Source organism: Agelaius phoeniceus, chromosome 15 (genome assembly GCF_051311805.1).
Source record: "Agelaius phoeniceus isolate bAgePho1 chromosome 15, bAgePho1.hap1, whole genome shotgun sequence".
NCBI classification, from domain to species: Eukaryota; Metazoa; Chordata; class Aves; order Passeriformes; family Icteridae; genus Agelaius; species Agelaius phoeniceus.
In genome coordinates, this window is record NC_135279.1 from 14,136,862 (window position 1) to 14,155,539 (window position 18,678).

The following is an 18,678-nucleotide window of genomic DNA, read 5'->3' on the forward strand; positions in this document are numbered from 1 at the left end:
GGGTCCTCCCCGCCGCCCGGAGGCGCTGCAGCCGCGGCCGCGCCGCTCCCGCCGCCTTCCGGTTCCCACGTTGCCGGTCCCGGTTCCGGCCGCCCGAGGATGGAGGCGCGCGTGGCGCAGTCCGCGGCGAGGCTGGCGCGGCAGGTGCGGGGCCGGGCCGGGCGGGACGGGACGGGACAGGACAGGACAGCCGGGCACGGCACCGCACGGACCGGGACAGCCCCGACCGGCACAGCTGTGGGGCTCCACGGGGCGCAGGGGGCGGGCGAGCCCCAGGAGCGCTCCCCGGTACCGATGCCCGCGCAGTGCCGGCAGCCCCGGGCGGGTGGCTGGGCCCCGCGGGAGCGGGAGCTCTGTCTGGGAAGGGAAGGCGGAGAGCGTGCAGGGCTGAAGCGCTTCCTGGGCTGCTCCCGTCGGTGCCGGACTGAGGGCAGGGCTCCATTGCTGCCCCGTCTCACACCCAGGGCGGGATCGCGGCCGCGTTCCGAAACGCTTCCCGACCGTCAGCGGAACCGGGTGTCACCGCCCCCGTGCCGTGTGGGGCGTCCTCTGGCCGGGCAGGGATCCCCCGGCGGATCCGGGAGCGCTGGGCAGCCGGGGAGGGATGCGCCTCCTGTGTGCTGGCACGCTGGTGAACAGCTTTACTGCAGCCACAAGGTGCTCAGGTTGGGAAAAGGTGGTGACAACCCTCTGCCTTTTCAGTGACGATAATAATAGAAAATAGAACTGCCAGGTCTGGCCTGGTCCATGACCGGTACTGCCAGTGAGTGCAGAGGCAGCTTCAGGAAGGCTTTGACCCCTCCAGAGTCACTTCTCATGCCTTGCCCATTGCTCAGGAGCATCCAGCTGAGAGCTCCTGGACTTGGCCTTTGGGATTTGCCTGCCATACTTGTGTGCTCTTTAGCAACTTTTGAGCGTGTTTCCTGCTCACAACTTAAATATATGACAGGCAATGAGATCATAAATATGGCAGTTGAATCTCTGCACTCCTTCTTGCCTTTGATTTTCCCTTTCTCCATTGTTGCTGCTAGGAGATGAAGGACATCTCAGGTGTTCTGGCGAGGTGGCTCTCCCTTTGCTGACACTGCTCTTTGGTCAGTTGTCCCAAAGCAGATTCCAGGCACTGGAAGCAGAGCAGGAGGGAGCAGGAGTGTTCAGCTCCAACTCCAGGAGGCTGCAGGAGGCCATGCAGAATCACTGAGCCTCACTCTGCCTGTCACTCCCAGCCACATGCTCCCTGTTTCCAGCTGCAGCATGCCCTGGAGCCTGTGGGGAGCCAGCCTGCAGGAAAATAACCCAACAAAGAGCAAGCACTGTGTGCTCAGCCAGCTCAGCAGGGCTTGGCAGAGTAGGAGTAGAGATAAAACTGAGCAGGAGGCAAGGAGAGGAAGGAAGAGTGGTGTTCTGCTCCCTTTGGCTTTCTAAGGCCATTTTCTCTCCTTTATGATTTTTTTCTTTTAATGGAGAAAAGCTGTGTCATATTAAAGCCCAGAGACAGAAGTCTGTGCAAGTTTCTTGTTACCCAGCTGCTCAGTTAGGGTTCTTGGAAGACAGTCTTACATGCTAAGGGAAAATGTAAGGATTATTTTGGTCCTCTGAAAAAGCTGTAGTTTTTTTGTATTCACAGGTGAGGGGAAGATTTCAGGTACTGAGCTGAGCAAAGAGCCCTTGGAGATGTCAGCATGGCCTCATGTAATTCCCACAGCTCCTCATGAGGTGGTCATCAGGTATGACCCTTTACTGACAAGTTGTGCTAGACAGTGCAGGTAGAATAAACCAGGAAGGGACACCTCCTGACCTGAACAGCAGTTTTTCCCTTCCTTTTCTCAGTCACCCATCTTTTAGATCAGAGATGTGTTGGCATTGTTTCCCTTCCTCACTTGGATGGTACCATGAGAGAGGAGTTGTTAAAAGGCTTAGCTGTAGTTTGTAGAGTGGTTTGTTTTTTAGGAAGAATGCAGCATTCATAATGTCCTTTCAATAACATGTAGCATTCACAGATCTTTGCTAGAGAATTAACTCTGTCACAGGGTGCTGTGTTAGGAGGAATTTCTGATGTAAACATCTGAAGACCTTTTTTCCAGGCAAGATCAGCAACATGGTTATGGGTGTAGGGGTCACAGACTCATGGCATACCTCAAGTAGGAAGAGATCCATGGATCACCAAGTCCACCTCCCCACTCCTCACAGGACTACCTAAAACTAAACCATATTGTTAAGAGCATATTCCAGATGCTCCTTGAAACCTGACAGGTTTGGTGCCACAACCACTTCCCAGGAGAGCTGTTTCAGTGCACCAGCACTCTCCCAGTGAAGAACCTTTCTGAACCAGTCTGACATAGCTTAATTTCATTTTCCTCTCTCCTGTTCCTGCTCACCAGAGAGAGGAGAGTGGTGAGTGGTGTTCCCAGAGCAGGGGTGTCCCCATTGCCAGTCTGGAGATGGAAGCTGTGCTCAGCTGTGTGGCTGTCCCAGCCCAGCTGCTGAGATCTCAGCCCCATCAGTTCTGGAACTCCGTGTAAGCATTGCTGAGTTCAGGCTTTTCTGCTGGGTCCTTTTGAATGAAAACTTCATTTCATCATCTGTTTAAGCTGTTGATGAGCACAATAAAAGGGAGACTGAAATGGCAGCAGCAGCACTGGGCCACCATGGTGAACCCTTTTGCTTTCAGTTCACACTCGAGTAACAACTTAAAGACTGCTGCTGGAAATGTCTGAAGAAGGGGAGCACTAAACAGGAGAGACAAATGTGACAGTCTGGGGTGACAGTCTGGGCTTGGCCACATCTGAAATGGGGCCATCCTAAATGCCTCCAGGTGCCAGTGCTGGGAATTTGCTGGTTTGATGCAGTCATGGGAAATAAGTAGATGAGACTTGCTGAACTGTGGCAGTATTTTAGAGTTTTTTATCTCCTGGCCAAATCCAAGTGATTACAGTCACCCTGTGAAAGAGCTCTTTGGGCCAGATGTCTGCCCAGGGGTAGGTGATTTGGGCACTGTGGTTCTGGCTTCTGACCCTGCACATGGATAAACCTCTTTCCTTGTCCTCACCTGTAGTGTAACAGTGTGGAAAGAAGCTCCAGTTGGTTACTGGTCATGTCACCTCCTGTGAGTCTTCCCTTGGGTGGCCAGAGGTGTTTGTGATTATGTAGGAAAATCCAGCTCATATTCCTCTTTGGTAAAGCTTGTCAGCGGTACTGAAATAACCCAGTTATAACTTGGAGGGAATCTTTTAATGCAGGAAGAATACTTGGGAGCTGCTTGTTGTCTTAGACCTGCAGAGATTTTAGTTTCAAAAGCAAAACAGGATTTTCTGGTTCTGGAGAATGTTTGCCTTTGATGCAGAGCTCCCCTTGGGGTCTTGGAGGCCTGTCCTGAAGCTGGTGACTTCACTAGAGGGAAGATAATACTGTGTGGACACAGAATTTACAGATTGTGGGATATTAGGGGCTGAAGATACCTTTGCACTTATGTTTAAAGCACATTCTAGGCTTGGGGGATGAGTTATGTATGTCACTGCTCTGATGTTTATAGCAATAATGGCACTGAAACTTACAGTGGCACAGCTGTGAAAACACAGAGAAATCTCCTGTGCTGTTTTTTAACTTGAAGTATAGAAGATTTTACAAATGGGTCTATAAATTATGTGAAATGCTACCAAATCAGGCCAGGAAGAAAAGTTGAAAATAAACAAATCTATTTGCTGATGCTTATATGGGGGAAGGTTTGTATGTAAATGAGAGAAAAACTGATTTTTGGAACACCTGCCTTGGGTTTTGAAAAGAAAAGCTGAAATGGGACTATTTGAAGTGAGTTGCTTATAAGGTACAGCTGTGCTGTTCAGTGATTTTAGTTGTGTAAATGCCAAACCAGAGGATTTGGTATAGGTTTGGGTTTTTTTCCTCAAAGCCCTGTTTCTTCACATCCAAACTGCAGGAAGCAGCATTGTGTTCCCCTCTGTAGCAGAGGAGACCTTGAGGTTGTAACAGAAGTGTGCCATAAACTGAAGCACAACTGAAGAATGACCTCAGAAGTACTGATTTTCAGCTTGGCCCACAAATAGGCCAATCTTGAGATTGTTTTGCCTCAGCCTAGGTTTTTGAGCATGTGCAGTTAGTTACAGCAGCATTCCTGGGAGCTGTTGTTCAGGTGGACATACAAGACCAAGAGATGGCCCAATTTTTTTCCTAATTAAATAGTCTGATTGTTTGAAGAGCAGCAAAGTAAATGAGCCCTTTTTGATAAGGTTTGGTGGCCTACAGTAACAGCCTGTGCTGTGTCCTGCTGTGGAAGTGCTGGCAGAGGAGAGCCTGGCTGAGGGAGCCAAGGGGTGCCAAGCCAGGGTGAGCAGTGCTCACTGCCTCCCTCCATAGCAGCACCACGGCCCTCAAACCTGCAGTGGCCTCCAGGATTCTGTGTCAGAGCCAGCTTTGTGGCTCAGAGCACAAAGCCTGTTATGGGGAGGACAAGAGATGGGCAACAGAGATGAAACTTCAGCTGTTTGGTTTCTTTAGGGTGTGGGGTGAGGAAGATTCCTGCTCCTTGCAGCAGCTCTGAACCTTCTTGCTGCTGACAAATTGGTCTGAGTTGGGGCTGTGAAGTCTGGTGGACACAGGGGAGTGTGTTTGGAACATAGAGGCCCTCCTGAAGTTCCCAAGTGCTCCTGAATGGCTTGTGTCAGTTCTAAGGGAGAAGACATACATTTCCTTCCTGGCCAGGGCAGGAAAGGTTGTGTGGCCAGGTGGAAGTGAGTGCAGCCTGCAGAAATGCCCCTGTGGAGCAGCACACTACTTCTGGCATTCCTGTCTCTAGGTGGGGTTTGAGTTTGTGTTTCCTCCTCTGAAGCTGTGCCCTGTGAGATGGTGAAACAGGCTAAAGGGAGTTTTGAGTCAAATAATTTGATATCTTTGTTAAAGCTGGAGAAAGTGCTTATTTGGGGACCATCTCATTAGCATGTCCTGTTGTCTTTCTTGTACTTCTGTCTTGATATTAGTGAGACTATTTTCTTTATGAAAGAGTATTTCAGAATCCTTGTTTTTCACACAACTAGAAACTTGAAATATTGTTTGGAATTATTCAGCTTACATGTCATTGCTGTTACCTTTAGAAGGCAAACTAGCACTGGTGCCTGAGATCTTGCAGCTCCTCACCTCCTGTCCCCTCTCCAGGAATTACTGTGTGACAACTCAATTTTCTTTTCAGGAAAACGAGATCAAGCTGCTAAGTGCAGAAATTGAGCGTCTGAAGAACTTTGGGAGCTTGGGAGTCTCTCCAAGTTTGGAAGGGTTGCGAGACGAAAACGCAAAACTCAAGTACCGATTAAACTTCCTTAAGAAGGTAAGAAAATTAAAAATCATTGCTGGACCTTGTGGGTGTTTTGTTGTCTTTAGGACAAGCTAAATAAATGGTGTGAGTTTGTTACAGCTCTGATGTGTGACAGCTCTGCATTCTGACACCTTAATTGGTGGCACATCAGATATTTCTTGGTTCTTTAAACAGGAATCTGTTTTATGGAAGATGTCAATAGGTCAGTAAGCCCACATGGTCATGTCTGGGGCAGTTTTTGACCAGGTGGCCCAGATGAGGTCTGTCCCAGGCTCACCAGCACAGGTGTGAGAAGTAATGCAGCCCTGCAGTCAGGGGAAGGTTTGTGCTGGGAGGTTCAGCAGGAGAATCATGTGATTTTTATGTTGTATACATTGCTCCTGTGCCTGGAGGTGTCAGCCAAATCTGTCAGCTGTGCTTTGCCAAGGAGAAAAGTGGGATGTAACAGCTCCTCAGATGTTGGGAATTTAGCCTTCTGGATTTTGGTGGTTTTCTTTTTCAGAGCCTTCAAGAGGAAAGAAGTAAATCAACCAAAAGCATGATTAATATCAACAGCTGTCTCCAGGAGATCTTTGGAGCTGCCATTCAGGCTGCCTACCCAGACTTAGAAAACCCTCCTCTGGTGGTGACACCAAGTCAGCAGCCCAAATTTGGGGACTACCAGTGTAACAGTGCCATGGGCATCTCACAGGTAAATGATTCAAACAATGTCAACAAAGAAGCAAAAATGGGGATGTTGTCTGTTGGAAGCTAAGGGATAGACAGCACAGTGAGAGTTGCAATATGGGACTTGTTCTGGGCTGAGAATTGAGTGAGTATTGAATGGCATTTTGAGGGAAGCATTGGCCTTTGCAGAGCTGGCCTTTAAACCTCTGTTCAGGTGCCTGGTATGAGGGAGTTAATGTGTGTGGCACAGAAAATCTGCTTGGTTCATGGGATCTAAATCAAATCAAGATTTAAGTGCTGCATCGATTTACTAATGATGTGCAATTAACTACCAATTAGTGAGTTGTATGTTTGGAAGTGAAAACAGCAAAACAATAAATCATGATTCTAGAGAATTGCAGAATCTTGAGAAACACCTGCATATCTCTAACTGCTCTTCTCTATTGCCAGGAAATATCCCCACATGTTTGTGTGCACATACCCCCTTCTCACAGGGCAGGTGACAAAGGGGCATCTCCAGCTTCCCCTCTTGGCTCACACCTCCCATTGCTGTGGTTTCCTCCTGCCCACAGACACACATGGCAGAGCAAAGGGGCCCAGGTGCTGCCCTGTGCTCTGTTGAGTCTGTGTCTAGCATCCCAAACTGCCCTCCCTGAGCTCCAGCCAGAAGGCACTGGGCATTGTCAGGCCTGGGTGTGCTCAGGAAGTGCCTTCTCAGAGCTCAGCCAGGTGTGGATTGCTGCTCAGGCACTAACCCCTCATACTCCTCTGGCTCAGTCCTTTGTTTAGCATCTCTTGTTAATTCCCTGGGTACAGGGAGTTGGACCAAAGAGAACCTAAAGAGAATCAGAGACACTTCAGCAGTTGCTCAGCCTGCTCAGTGGGCTGGGACTGTGCTGAAGTAAATCCAGGAGGTGTGGGAGAAAGAAGGCAGTGTGTTCTAGCTTAGGTGCTGAAACACCCAAACTTTCAGTGCGTTGATGCCTTTGGGTGACTAAGTAGACACTTTGTAATTACAGATCTTTTATTTGGCAATCTAAACAGAAACAACTCCTCTTTTTACACCTCCTGTTGTTAACACCACCATTAGACTGGCAGTTTTGACACTGAACTTGCCCTGCCACTCGTGGAACTCTGCTGGCCCAGGTTGTCCCCCCTGTGCAGTGAGCATGGCTGGGGCAGCAGGGGCACCATACGTGCCAGGCAGCAGGCTCTGGGCTGCAGTGCCAGGCAGAACTGCCCTCCCAGATCCCGTGTCCCCCCTCAGTCTCATTAGCACGTTGTCACTGTGTGCCACCCTGGGTGACTGCACTGCCACTTCCTGACCGCCGCCTTACCCCAATTAACTCGCGGTCGGGATTCTCGAGCAGCCCAGGCTTCCCAGCACGACGTGGCTCACATAAGTGGGTGTCTGAACAGTCCCCCTCCAGCCAGGGTTTGAGTTGCAGGCTGTCAGCTGTGCTGGTGAATAAGGGTTCCTAGTGTGGCCTTGGCTGAGGAGTTTGTTCCTGGGCAGGCAGGCAGTGTGCTGGGCTGGAGCTGTGCTCACACAGGCAGTGTGTCAGCACGGCAGAGCCAGGGGCTGGGAGCAGCACAGCACGCTGGGGACTTTGTGTCAGCCTGTTTTAGGGGCTTGGCTGTGGTGCAGGTCTTCACAGGGTGTCCCTGGGCAGAGCTGGAACACGGGTCAGGGTCACTGGGACTGCCAGCAGAGCGGGAAGTGCCCTGACTGGGGCAGCACTGGTACGTGCCAGGCAGCAGCCTCTCTCTGCAGGCTGCTGATGTGGAAAGGACCCTCACAAATGCCTATTGTCTTCCTGGGAGCTCATTAGCATATTAATGCTTGGGGTTTCAGCCAGGAGCTCCAACAGGAGTGTGGTAACCATTTCTGGAATGGTTGACATAAGGTGCCTGTAATCTGGTGTAACATGCCTAATCTGGGTTTGTATTTATTTTTCCTGTAGTTTACACTTTGAGTAACACTAAAGCTACTGAGGTTTGCTTTTCTTGCCCTTTTTAAGCCTTTACCATCTTGTAAGAATCCTGTGTATGACAGGTTAAATAGAAAACTGAAACTTTAGTAGAAATACATTTTAGAGCAGACTGTAAATTAGCAAATACAAGCAGTGAGTGTAAATTCTGAGTTGACAAAGAGGTATATCATCTTTGTGGCCTCAGTGGAGTTGTTTTCAAACACATCACAGTAATACTGGAAAATCACGTGCCCAGAAACAAATACTTGTGGTCATTTTATACAAGTGTGAATGTAGTGTTTGGCATGGGATGGGTTGAGCTAGCTGACAGAATCCTCCTAAAGGGTGTTTTTGTAAGATTTGCAAAAAGCTATGTGAGAAGGTGCTTTGGGAATGGACAGGGAAGTTGTGTAGTTGGACTAGGTGATCTTCAAAGGTCTGTTCCAACTCAGACCACTCTGATACTATCATTGTATGTAAGCCTGTGTCCTGTTCTTTGAGTTCCTCACAGTGGGCTGCTCATGTCTCCAAGGGAAAAGGAGAGCTACTTTAACAGCAGTTTTTCTGATGCTCTTTGAAGAAAATTGGGTAGTGCTGGGATTATCTTTGTTTGCTTGGGTTGTTGGATTTTATTTATTTATTCACTTATTAATCTATTCACTTATTTATTTATTTATTAAGCTTGAGACTAAGACAGGACTGAAGGCAGTTTGCTTTGGTTGTGTTTAATCATAAATAAACAGATCTGCTCTGAAACCACACTCAGCATCTGCTGGAGGCACAGTTCAGAACTTCAAATGTGAATGCTGGCAGAGCTGAGGACACCCATGAGACTGATCAACAGGATTGTGAAGCATTGAAGGACTGTGCCAGCTATGTTGATTTTTAAAGGGTTTGTCCCTTTTACTAGCTTAGAAAAATACAAATTTACCAAACCACTTAGCAGGTTTTGTAAAATAGCCTGGGAGATTTTCTTCTGACATAGGGGCTGCTCTGAGCAGGAGGAGGTGAACGTGTTGGGTCCAGTCAGGCTTGTGCTGTGGAGAACTGATCCAGTCTGTAAAATTGGCTAGAGATGTTTCTCTTTGTGTGTATCTCTGGAGCTGAAGTGCTTCAGTATCTGTGCTCTCTGTTTTGCTCTCTAGAATGTTTCAGAGGACTGAATTTTCCTTGATCTTTACTGTGTTCCAGATACTGCTCAAAACCAGGGAACAGAAGGTCAGCCCACGAGAAATTGCAGAGAGAATAGTAAAAAACATTCCTGCCAATGAATGCATTGAGAAGGTCGAAATTGCTGGTCCTGGTAAGATAGTTTCATTTTACACACTTTGTATATCTTAAAGCAAAAAGGGCAGTTATATTGTGAAAAGGAAGCTGAGTTGAGTTCTACTGTTTTGTGCTTTAAAACTGCAGTTTCACAGTGGATTAGCTTCTATCTTGGTGAGCTTTGTAGCACTCAGACTTGTGCAGCAGCAGAGAATCTACTTCTGTATTAGAATTGGTAGGTATGATCATGAGCCCTTTAATAAGCAGTTTTCCCACTGATCCTTAAGGGAGCAGCTTTTCCTCTTTCAATATTGGTGATGGGAATCAAGCCACAGTCAGGAAATCACAGCAAAAATGGAGAGCCCTTTTTGCTGTTGCTTGCAGGGTGAGGAGATCTTGTCCTCTCAGAACTGAGAAGCTGGAGTCTCATGGAGGTTATTAATTGCTGCATTTATTTTGTTCCTGTGACCCAGGGAAAAATACAAGGACTCATATTCCTTAGGGCTTCAGCATAAACACAAAAATCCCATGGCACAGCCTTTTAAGGCTAGAGCTTGTTCATTGGCTCTGTGAAGCAGGAGAAGTAAGACAGTGTCATACCCTGAACATAAATTATCCCAGATAAAACTACATGTTTTAGGATATTAATTTTTAATAAAAGATAAAGCAGGATTGGGTTTTGCATTCTGGAAACCACATTACTTATTTTCTCACCAAAAATGTTTCTATAAATTCATTATTGAGTGACAGTGTACAAAAAGGAGTTATGTCAATGGTGTAGCTTGCAGCATCTGACTCCTGCAGTAAAGGCTGTAGTGATGTGAACAGACTCTTCTAATCTGGGAACAGAAATTGTCTTCAAGTGACAGCTTTGTTGTCCTGTGACTGAAAAATGTTTTGTCAAGCTGACTTCATGTGCTCTTGTGCTTGATGCATGAAAACAGAAATCCAGGGGGGAAGGAAACAAAAGACAATCTGAGGCACTTCTGCAGCCCCAGCACTCACTGCTGGCTTTTTTCCTGCAAAGGTTTTATCAATGTCCACTTGAGAAAGGATTTTGTGTCGAAGCAGCTGAGCAGTTTATTGATCAATGGAGTTCAACCACCAGCTATTGGCAAAAGGAAAAAGGTACAGCAGTAAGCACACAGCCATCTTGCTACAGGGGAGATGTTCTGAACTGCAGTATCTTTGAAACTGCCCCCTGAAGGGATGTGCTGAGCAGATGTCCATGTCAGCAGGCTGTTAGAGCAGAGTATGTGGGATGTGGCAGAGGAACAGGGGGCCATGGGGTAGATCACTTGCACTTGCTGTGGTCTCTGGTGGCTGAGGGCCAGGGCTCCCTGGGGATGGGGGTTGTGCCCAGGTCACGCTGGGAGTGGTCCCTGACCCTCAGCTGGGCTGCATAACGCTCACCCTGATGTTCCTGCTGAGGGTCAGCAGGGGTGATTCTCCTTCCCACTGCTGCCCCTAACAAAACCCAGATCAAACACATGAAGGTGTGGGAATGGCCTTTTATTCCTGTGTTCCTTTGGTTCTGTGCCCAAGGTGGTGGTGGATTTTTCGTCCCCCAACATTGCAAAGGAGATGCACGTTGGCCACCTGCGCTCCACCATCATCGGGGAGAGCATGTGCCGCCTCTTCGAGTTCGTGGGTTATGATGTTCTCAGGTGAGGCTCTGGCTGGTGTGGTGGGCTTGCTGGGCTGTTTGTGCAGCCCCTGGCTCTCTGTTCTGCTCTGTATTGGTCTTAGTTTCTAGCAAATAACCCTTTATGGGTAGTAGATACTAAGCAGAGCAAGTGTAGCAGGGTTAGGAATCAGGGTGGATTCAGCAGCTTCAGTGCAGTGGAACTGGGGATCTTGCCTGGGCTGGGTTTCTGGTATTATGTGTGTTTCTTTTAGAATATATATTTTTAAAATGTGTGTCTTTTAAAGCCTATGTTTAAGAGATTATTATTATTGTCCTCTTCAATTGCTCCAAGGCTGAACCATTTAGGAGATTGGGGCACCCAGTTTGGAATGCTCATTGCTCACCTCCAGGACAAATTTCCAGATTACTTAAGTGTTTCTCCTCCCATTGGGGATCTCCAAGCTTTTTACAAGGTATGTGTAGCAAAGCAGATTGAGAAGCTTTACAAATTGCAGCGTATTTTTGGAGAAATGAAAGAATTAAGTCACTGTTAATAGATTATTGTGATAACCAGGCACGGGGTGATGAATTGTGGCATCTGGTATTGAACTGTCTGTGTGGGGCATGATCAAAGGCCTTTGTAAGCACACAGCCTTTCTGTCTTGAGATGAGCATACTTGGAGAGCCTGTTCTATGTGGTGGTTTGTTTCAGGGGAGAAAGCAGTGCTTTTCCATGTGTTTCCCTGCAGGAATCCAAGCAGAGGTTTGACACAGAGGAGGAGTTTAAGAAGCGAGCTTACCAATGTGTGGTGCTGCTGCAGAGCAAAAACCCTGACTTCATTAAAGCCTGGAATCTCATCTGTGACGTGTCACGCAGAGGTGACTTCACACATCTGGAATCATGTCTCAGCTCTACAACAGTGTGGCTTTCCTCACTTTATGTCTGAGCACACCCTTCTGTTTTTCCCTTGAAAATCACTGCCACACTGCTAAGAGCAGCTGAAAGCAAAAGCCAGTACAACCAAAGTACTGGGCTGTCTTAAGTGGAGACTTTCAGCTAAATCTTTTGTCTCCTGAGTCCTAGTCTGATGCCTTGACCAAGAGGTGGATAATGCTTTTTCAGCCTTGCTGTACCCACTGCTAAATATGCCACTGGTGGTTCCCACTATGTGCCTTTAATGTAAGTATTATGTTCTGTTTCCCTCAAGAATTCCAGAAAATCTACAACTGTTTGGACATCACAATCATAGAGAGAGGGGAATCCTTCTACCATGAGATGATGAAAGACATTGTGAAAGAATTTGAAGATAAAGGTGAGGCTTTTGGTCTTGGATCAGAAGTTCTGCAGCTGTGAGGATGAGCATGGTGACCTCAGTCCTATTCAGCAGGGTTCAGGGCTGATGCTTTTCAAGTTGCATCTTCCCCACGTTTGCTTTTTTTCTCAGCCACATTTCCTAAGAGGACATTTTATGGCTTTTCCTCATTCCAGAAGGCCTGAATCTTGCTGATATCAAAAGCAGTTTGTCTGTGATATTTGTAAGCAGTAGCACAGGGTACTACTGGAATTTATTGTATTCTGAGTAAAGAGTCAAGGAGCAATATATGACAGACTTCCAGTCTTAGTGTTGTGACTGTGGGGACTTTGTCTGAGAAATCTCTGTGAAGTCAGTGGGATTTTGGGATCATGTTGACTTTGAAACTGGTAAGAAGCCAAATGCAGCATAAGAAGTCTCTGGTTTTATGTGTTCCTGTCTGGATTTTGCAGTTCTTGATTCTCACCATCTGAAGTGTTCTGACTGTCTCACCTCAGAAAGACTCTGTGCAGAGTCCTCATCATACCTCTGCAGAGTTTCTGTTGCCTTTAATGTCATATTTTGTGATGGCTTTGTGGCTGTACAGGCAGATCTGGATGCAAGTGATAGGACTTTTTGAATTAGGTCTTTCCTGGTAAGGCCACATTTGTGCAGATCTGCTTCCTTGTGCATAGTTCTGGAAGTGCTGTACAGAATAGGACTTGTGTTGACAAGGTGGTTCTCATTTTCCTATTTTTGATTATGTGAGTGTGTGGCCTTTTCTTCCTGGTGGCAGCAGGGAGGGGAGGTGTTGCTGCTGGCCCAGAAGCTCCCTGCTGTGGTTCAGCACAGGATGTTTTCCATGCTTTGGCAGGGTTTGTCCAGGTTGATGATGGCCGGAAGGTCGTGTTCGTGCCGGGCTTCCCTGTCCCGCTGACAATCATGAAATCAGATGGAGGTTACACCTATGACACATCAGACCTGGCTGCTCTGAAGCACAGGCTGTGTGAAGAGAAGGGTGACATCCTCATCTATGTTGTTGATAGTGGCCAGGTGAGTTCAGCACCCTCTGCTGTAACTGTTGGGGCTGGTAAGCACAAAGTATGTGAAATGATGGATGCAACAGTAACACAGGTAGAACACCTCAGGGTCTTCAGTGTGATTGGGATATTTGCTCCTTATCTGAGCAGTCACGGGAATCTGCCAGTTGCTGCTTCTGTAGAGCTGGAAAACTCTTGGAAAGGTTGAAGAATTCAAAGCAGAATTTGTCTGTGGGGTTGGAAACACTTTTAAGTCTTATTGTGAGAGCATCATTGTGAGTAGGATAAAGCTATGAAGAAACTGCACCTAGAGGAGTGGATTGAGAACCAGTTGTTGCTGTTTTATTTCCTTGCAGTCTGTGCATCTCCAAACAGTGTTTGCAGCTGGACAGATGATTGGCTGGTATGATCCCAAAGTCACCAGAGTGGCCCATGCTGCCTTTGGAGTGGTGCTGGGAGAAGACAAGTAAGTGTCTGGGTGTACCTTTTCCTCTGTCTGTACCTTGGAGAGAAAGTTTGAGTGAATGCAGGAGATTTGCTCTCATTCATTGACAAGTATGTATGTGGCACACCAAAAAAATCCCAAAAGAAAGCACTGGTTCCTGTGCTGTTACCCATAACTGTGTCATGGTGTTGTGTGTCATTGTCCTTGATCCTCAGTCACTGCTGCTGTGGTCACATTCCCTCTCGAGCCTGGCTCCTGCTGCCTGGCACTTGGATTGGCTGGTGGAAGCTCATGTGGCACTGGGAGATGGCAGTGGTAAAGGCCATGATTTTCATTACTTTCTACCTCCATGGTAGATGAAACAAAAATTGGGAAAACTGGTTCTGGTATTGTGTGCTGCCCAATGCCTGGAACTGGACAGTTCTCACTGTTGAGTCCTTCTGGCCATTCCTGCTGACCATGCTGTGGGTACTCTCTCACTTTTGGAGCTGTCCATGTGATGGCAATTCCTTCAATACAAAAGGATTTGCCATGTGCTTTTTTCCTAAGCTTGCTGGGCAGTAGGCAGAGGGTGGAAGTGTTTTTCCTGTTCTGCAGGTGGTGATTTTGGCTGTGTGTTTTCAGGAAGAAGTTCAAAACTCGTTCAGGGGACACGGTGCGTCTCATAGACCTGCTGGAGGAAGGACTGAAACGAGCCATGGACAAGCTGAAAGACAAGGAACGGGACAAGGTGGTTGTGACAGATTGCTTGTCTTTCCTGAGAACTTCCCAGATGAGTTCACAGACTTATGGTCTCTGCATTGCTTAATGAGATTCCTGTCTGTCTTGCTGCCTGCAGAGAACTGGATAGTGTGGGACATGGAATGTAACAGAAAGACCAAACTCTGTCCAAGCACAGTGTGAGGCAGTGAAATTGGGAAGGGTAGTGTAGGGGGAAGGGAAAAGGCCCTTTTTAAACAGGAACACCAGGAAGCAAGGAATAAAAAAACCCTTGAGAATCTCTAAAGGGCTCATAGGAGTCAGGCACTAAGTGCTTTGCCCTGCTGGCACTGTTCCATCAGAGAGGGGTTTGTAAGTGGTTTGACCAAAATGCTCCATAAGAGTAGGAGGACCAACATTTTTTCCATGTACATGTAAGAAGCAGGAGCAGAGCACATCACACCTGGCTGGGGGCACAGAGGTCCTGTGGGCTGTCAGAAGAGGGAGTCAGCCCTAACCTGGGCAGGGCTGTGGTGCCAGTGGATTGCAGGAGAAGTGAGGAGTGGGTGTGGGGTTTTCTGGTGTAGAAAACCCCACACCTTCTCTACTTCTTTCCTGAAGTAGAGAAGTGTGTGTGAACTGAGCACCAGGTGGATAAATGCCCTCAGCAGCCTGGGCTCTCCTCCTGAGCCCTGCTGACAGGCCAGGGCTGTGCACTGTGCTTCATTCTTCCTCTTGACTCTTGCCTGTTTGCAAATTGCACCAGGTCCTGACGCCAGAAGAGCTGAAAGCTGCCCAGACATCAGTGGCTTTTGGATGCATTAAATATGCAGATCTGTCCCACAACAGGCTCAATGATTACGTGTTCTCCTTTGACAAGATGCTGGATGACCGAGGGAACACGGCTGCCTATCTGCTCTACGCCTTCACACGCATCAGGTGAGATGCAGGAGTTGGTGCTCTCTGCAGCTGTGTCACACAGGGACACGTGGGCAAAGAGGTGACAGTCACATCAGTGCTCTTGGGGGTGTTTGTAAGAGAAGCCAGCTACACTGGTATGCACCACGGACAAGATTTTATTTGTCATTGCACACGATGTGTCCAGTGCCACGCGGAATGGCTCCTCTGTGTGACACAGCCCAGGGGCGAACTGTGGGAGTTCCTGGGAAGCAGAGGATTTAGGTGGTTGGAAAAGGATGCATCTGTGTTCCAGCAGCTGCTCAGCTCACATATTGCCACACCCCAGTTTTTCTGGCACCCTGAGCCCTGGTTTGCTTGGCAGTATCAGCTGTCCTTGCTGATGCAGGTCCCTAGAGCCCATCCCTCCCTGTTCCTCTGCAGTGCCCTCCTGGATCGAGAGCTGACTGTCCTCTTTGTGCCCTGGTCACCCAGGACTGGGCAAGGGAGGCCATCAGCCCTGAGGCCAGACAGGTGGGCAGGCTGGGCAGTGGGACCCTCACAAACAGCCTCTGTTCTGGACCATTCCAGGGCCATTGCTCGCCTGGCCAACATCGATGAGCAGATGCTGCGGAAGGCAGCCAGGGAGGAGGTGCTTGTCCTTGACCATGAGAAGGAGTGGAAATTGGGCAAGTGCATCCTGAGGTTTCCTGAGATCCTGCAGAAGATCCTGGAGGACTTGTTATTGCACACACTCTGTGACTACCTGTATGAGCTGGCCACCACCTTCACTGAGTTCTATGACAGCTGCTACTGCGTGGAGAAGGACAGGCAGACTGGTGAGTGTTGGCCAGGGGGTGCTGTGTGTGCCTGTGTCACATCCTGTGGTTACATCCAGCTCCAAGGTGTTGCCCTGTGTTGGAAAGGCTGTTGTTACACTTCTGTGTCCATGTGGGAGGATTGACAGAGACTGGAAAGTCCGTGTTATGACTGAGCAGGAAGGTTGAGTAGAGCTGGGAGCAGCCAGGCACCTGGGAGCAGGAGGGGTGGTCAGTCTGCCTGGCTTGGGGAAAGCAGGAAGGGTTCCATGTGCCAGTGCAGGGCCTGGTTTTGGGAGCAGGGGCTTCCCCTGGGGAAGGCAGTGTTGTTCTGAGCAGCTACTCCAGCTCCTCTGTCTGTGTTTTCCAGGCCAGATCGTGAAGGTGAACATGTGGAGGCTGCTGCTGTGCGAAGCCACTGCCACCGTCATGGCCAAAGGATTCGACATCCTGGGCATTAAGCCTGTGCAGAGGATGTAGCAGTTCCCTGTGGAATGACAATAAAGGGACTAAACAACTGCAGTTCTCTCTGTCTGTTGGAGTAGGGTTGTGGTAAGGGAAAAAAAAGCAGAGGTGGGAGGGAGAAGGAGAGAAAAGGTGTGTGGCTTCAGAGCTGCAGATACAGAGGCAGATAAGTGGCTGTGAGCACAGCTCAGAGCAATTCTCAGTGCAGGAGCCAAAGCCCTTGAACTCAGAACACCCAAAGGTACCTCCAGGAAACCCTCCACCCACCCACACTCCCAGATCCAACAATACTCTGATCCATACTCCCTCCATCCACTTTACCTTAGGTGCCAGGTGTGAGCAGGTCACCCAGCCTTTGATGTCATCTGTGATGGTGCGGGGAGGCAGGCAGCAGCTTTACCTGGAGGAGCAGGAAGCCCAGGGGAGGAGCAGATCAGTTAAACTACATTCCCTCTGAGGAAAACACAAGGGAAATGCCTTTCCCCTCAGCAGCAATGTTTAGAATCCCTACAGAGTTGCAAACCTCTTTGTGCAGTGCATATCAATTGTGGGGAAATACAAGGAGCCACAGCTCCTGCCTTTGCCTTGGGGTTTGTTGGAGGCTCTGCTGTGAGCCTCCTAAGAAAACTTGCAGAGTCCTAAAGCAGCACAAAAATGCAGGTGTGGTACCACTGGAGAGAAGGTGTTGCATTGATGCAGATGCTCTCTGACATCTGCATGTGTGTATATGTATGTACATATGTGTATGTACATATATATCTGTATATAGAGATCTCTATCAGGTTCTTCATGTGCAGAGTGCTGGGGAGGGCTCAGCTCTTACAGCTGCTCAGTGTCCAGCACCTCATGGGGTGGGCACCAGCTGGCACTTCACCAAGTGCAGACCTGTGCAAACACTCCCTGTGGCTGAGCACTGCCCACAAACCCCCCAGGCGTGGCGCTGGTGCCAGCAGGGTGACAGCCATGCATGTCACCAGCTGCCCAGCCCTGTGCTGTGCTCCCTGTCCCCCACCCGTGCCATGGAGCTCTCCCTGCTCCCGGGGCTCAAGCCAGGCCCCTCCTGCCCTACCTGTGCCAGCTGGCAGGCTGGGTGGCAGTGGTGACAGCCGGGTCCTGCTCGCGGGGCCACCTCAGTGGCAGAAGTCCAGCGGTGGCCACAGTGACCAGTCCAGCTCTGGGTCCAGAGCAGCAGACCCAGGTGTTCCTCCAGGCACAGGCATGGCAGAGGCTGCCACGCTCAGCTGTGGCCTCCAGCAGAAGGGGGACAGCCCTCTCCAGGCAATCCCTGAGTCTCAGCACCCCGGGGCGAGGGGCAGCCCCACGGCTCAGGGCTGGGTCAGCAATGGTCACAGCAGGGCTGGGTGCAGTGTCCATGTGTGCAGGGGTAGCTCAGAGCTCCCAGGGGCTATTCCATGGGGCCATGCAGCCAGAACAGGGCTGTGCTGCCAGGGCTGACCAGAGGGTGCAGGGCAGGAGTGTCAGGGCACCCCAAGGGGCCTCAGAGCTGGGCACAGGGGTTCAGGCCACTGCTGGGCAAACAGGGGCCATGGTTGGGCTGGGGGTGGAGGGGGCACTTAGGAGCCCTGTCTGGGCTGGAGACTGAGGCATGCAGGGATCAGACCCCTGGGACCCTCAGCTGTCCTGGGCTAGGGTGGCACTCAGAGGCCAGGCACTGGCTGTGGAATCAGTGCTGGGGGAGCCCTGGGGCAGGGCCATGTGTCAGTGCAGGGGGCCATGGGGCAGTGTCCCCTGCCCAGACAAACAGCTGGAGCAGAGCATTAGAAGGTCTGAGCTGACTGTTGGAGCGTGGACAGCACCCCTGAGGGAAAGGGGCCAGGGACCAGGGGGACAACAGGGCTGGCAGGGCAGCTGCCCTGTCCCACACTGCCAGGGCTGAGCCAGAGGTGGCAGTCAGGGTCAGCCAAGAGTAAAGAGCATCAGACACATCCATCAGACACATCCATCAGACACATCCATCAGACACATCCATCAGACACATCCACGGCGACGAGGTCCGAGGTGGAGCCAGGAAGGTGAGCCAGCCAGGAAGGGAGGTCAGGATCAGGTCCAGGGACAGCAACCAGGGTCAGCCACAGTCTAAGGATCACTAGGCAAGTCCATAATGACAGCAAAGGCTGCGGTCAGGCTGGGAAGTCAGTCTGTGGGC

At 49.5% G+C, this 18,678-nt stretch overlaps 2 protein-coding genes across 3 annotated transcripts in view; one reads left to right on the forward strand and one right to left on the reverse strand.

Moving 5' to 3' along the window:
• Nucleotides 1-55: 55 nt before the first annotated feature.
• RARS1 (arginyl-tRNA synthetase 1) lies at nucleotides 56-16,568 on the forward strand. Of its 2 annotated transcripts, XM_077186429.1 has the most exons (16): nucleotides 67-144; nucleotides 1,628-1,727; nucleotides 5,201-5,335; nucleotides 5,826-6,014; nucleotides 9,154-9,265; nucleotides 10,256-10,356; nucleotides 10,774-10,895; nucleotides 11,208-11,328; nucleotides 11,605-11,734; nucleotides 12,064-12,168; nucleotides 13,022-13,200; nucleotides 13,544-13,653; nucleotides 14,257-14,362; nucleotides 15,098-15,270; nucleotides 15,820-16,067; nucleotides 16,417-16,568. In XM_077186429.1, exons 4-16 carry the CDS (start codon nucleotides 5,862-5,864, stop codon nucleotides 16,524-16,526), a joined length of 1,770 nt encoding a protein of 589 aa, XP_077042544.1. In that variant the 5' UTR covers nucleotides 67-144; nucleotides 1,628-1,727; nucleotides 5,201-5,335; nucleotides 5,826-5,861; the 3' UTR covers nucleotides 16,527-16,568. The 2 variants fall into 2 exon arrangements, with proteins under 2 accessions (XP_054498820.1, XP_077042544.1); XM_054642845.2 differs by lacking the exon at nucleotides 1,628-1,727 and having other exon boundaries at nucleotides 56-144.
• A 267-nt stretch (nucleotides 16,569-16,835) lies between these two features.
• LOC129126699 (rho GTPase-activating protein 7-like) overlaps nucleotides 16,836-18,678 on the reverse strand; it is a 48,055-nt gene continuing 46,212 nt past the window's right edge. The window contains exons 11-12 of the mRNA XM_077186525.1: nucleotides 17,581-18,670; nucleotides 16,836-16,911 (exon numbers count right to left, since the gene is read on the reverse strand). Coding sequence (XP_077042640.1) covers nucleotides 18,653-18,670 — 18 coding nt within the window. The 3' untranslated portion in view covers nucleotides 16,836-16,911; nucleotides 17,581-18,652. The remainder of the gene's footprint in view (nucleotides 16,912-17,580; nucleotides 18,671-18,678) is intronic.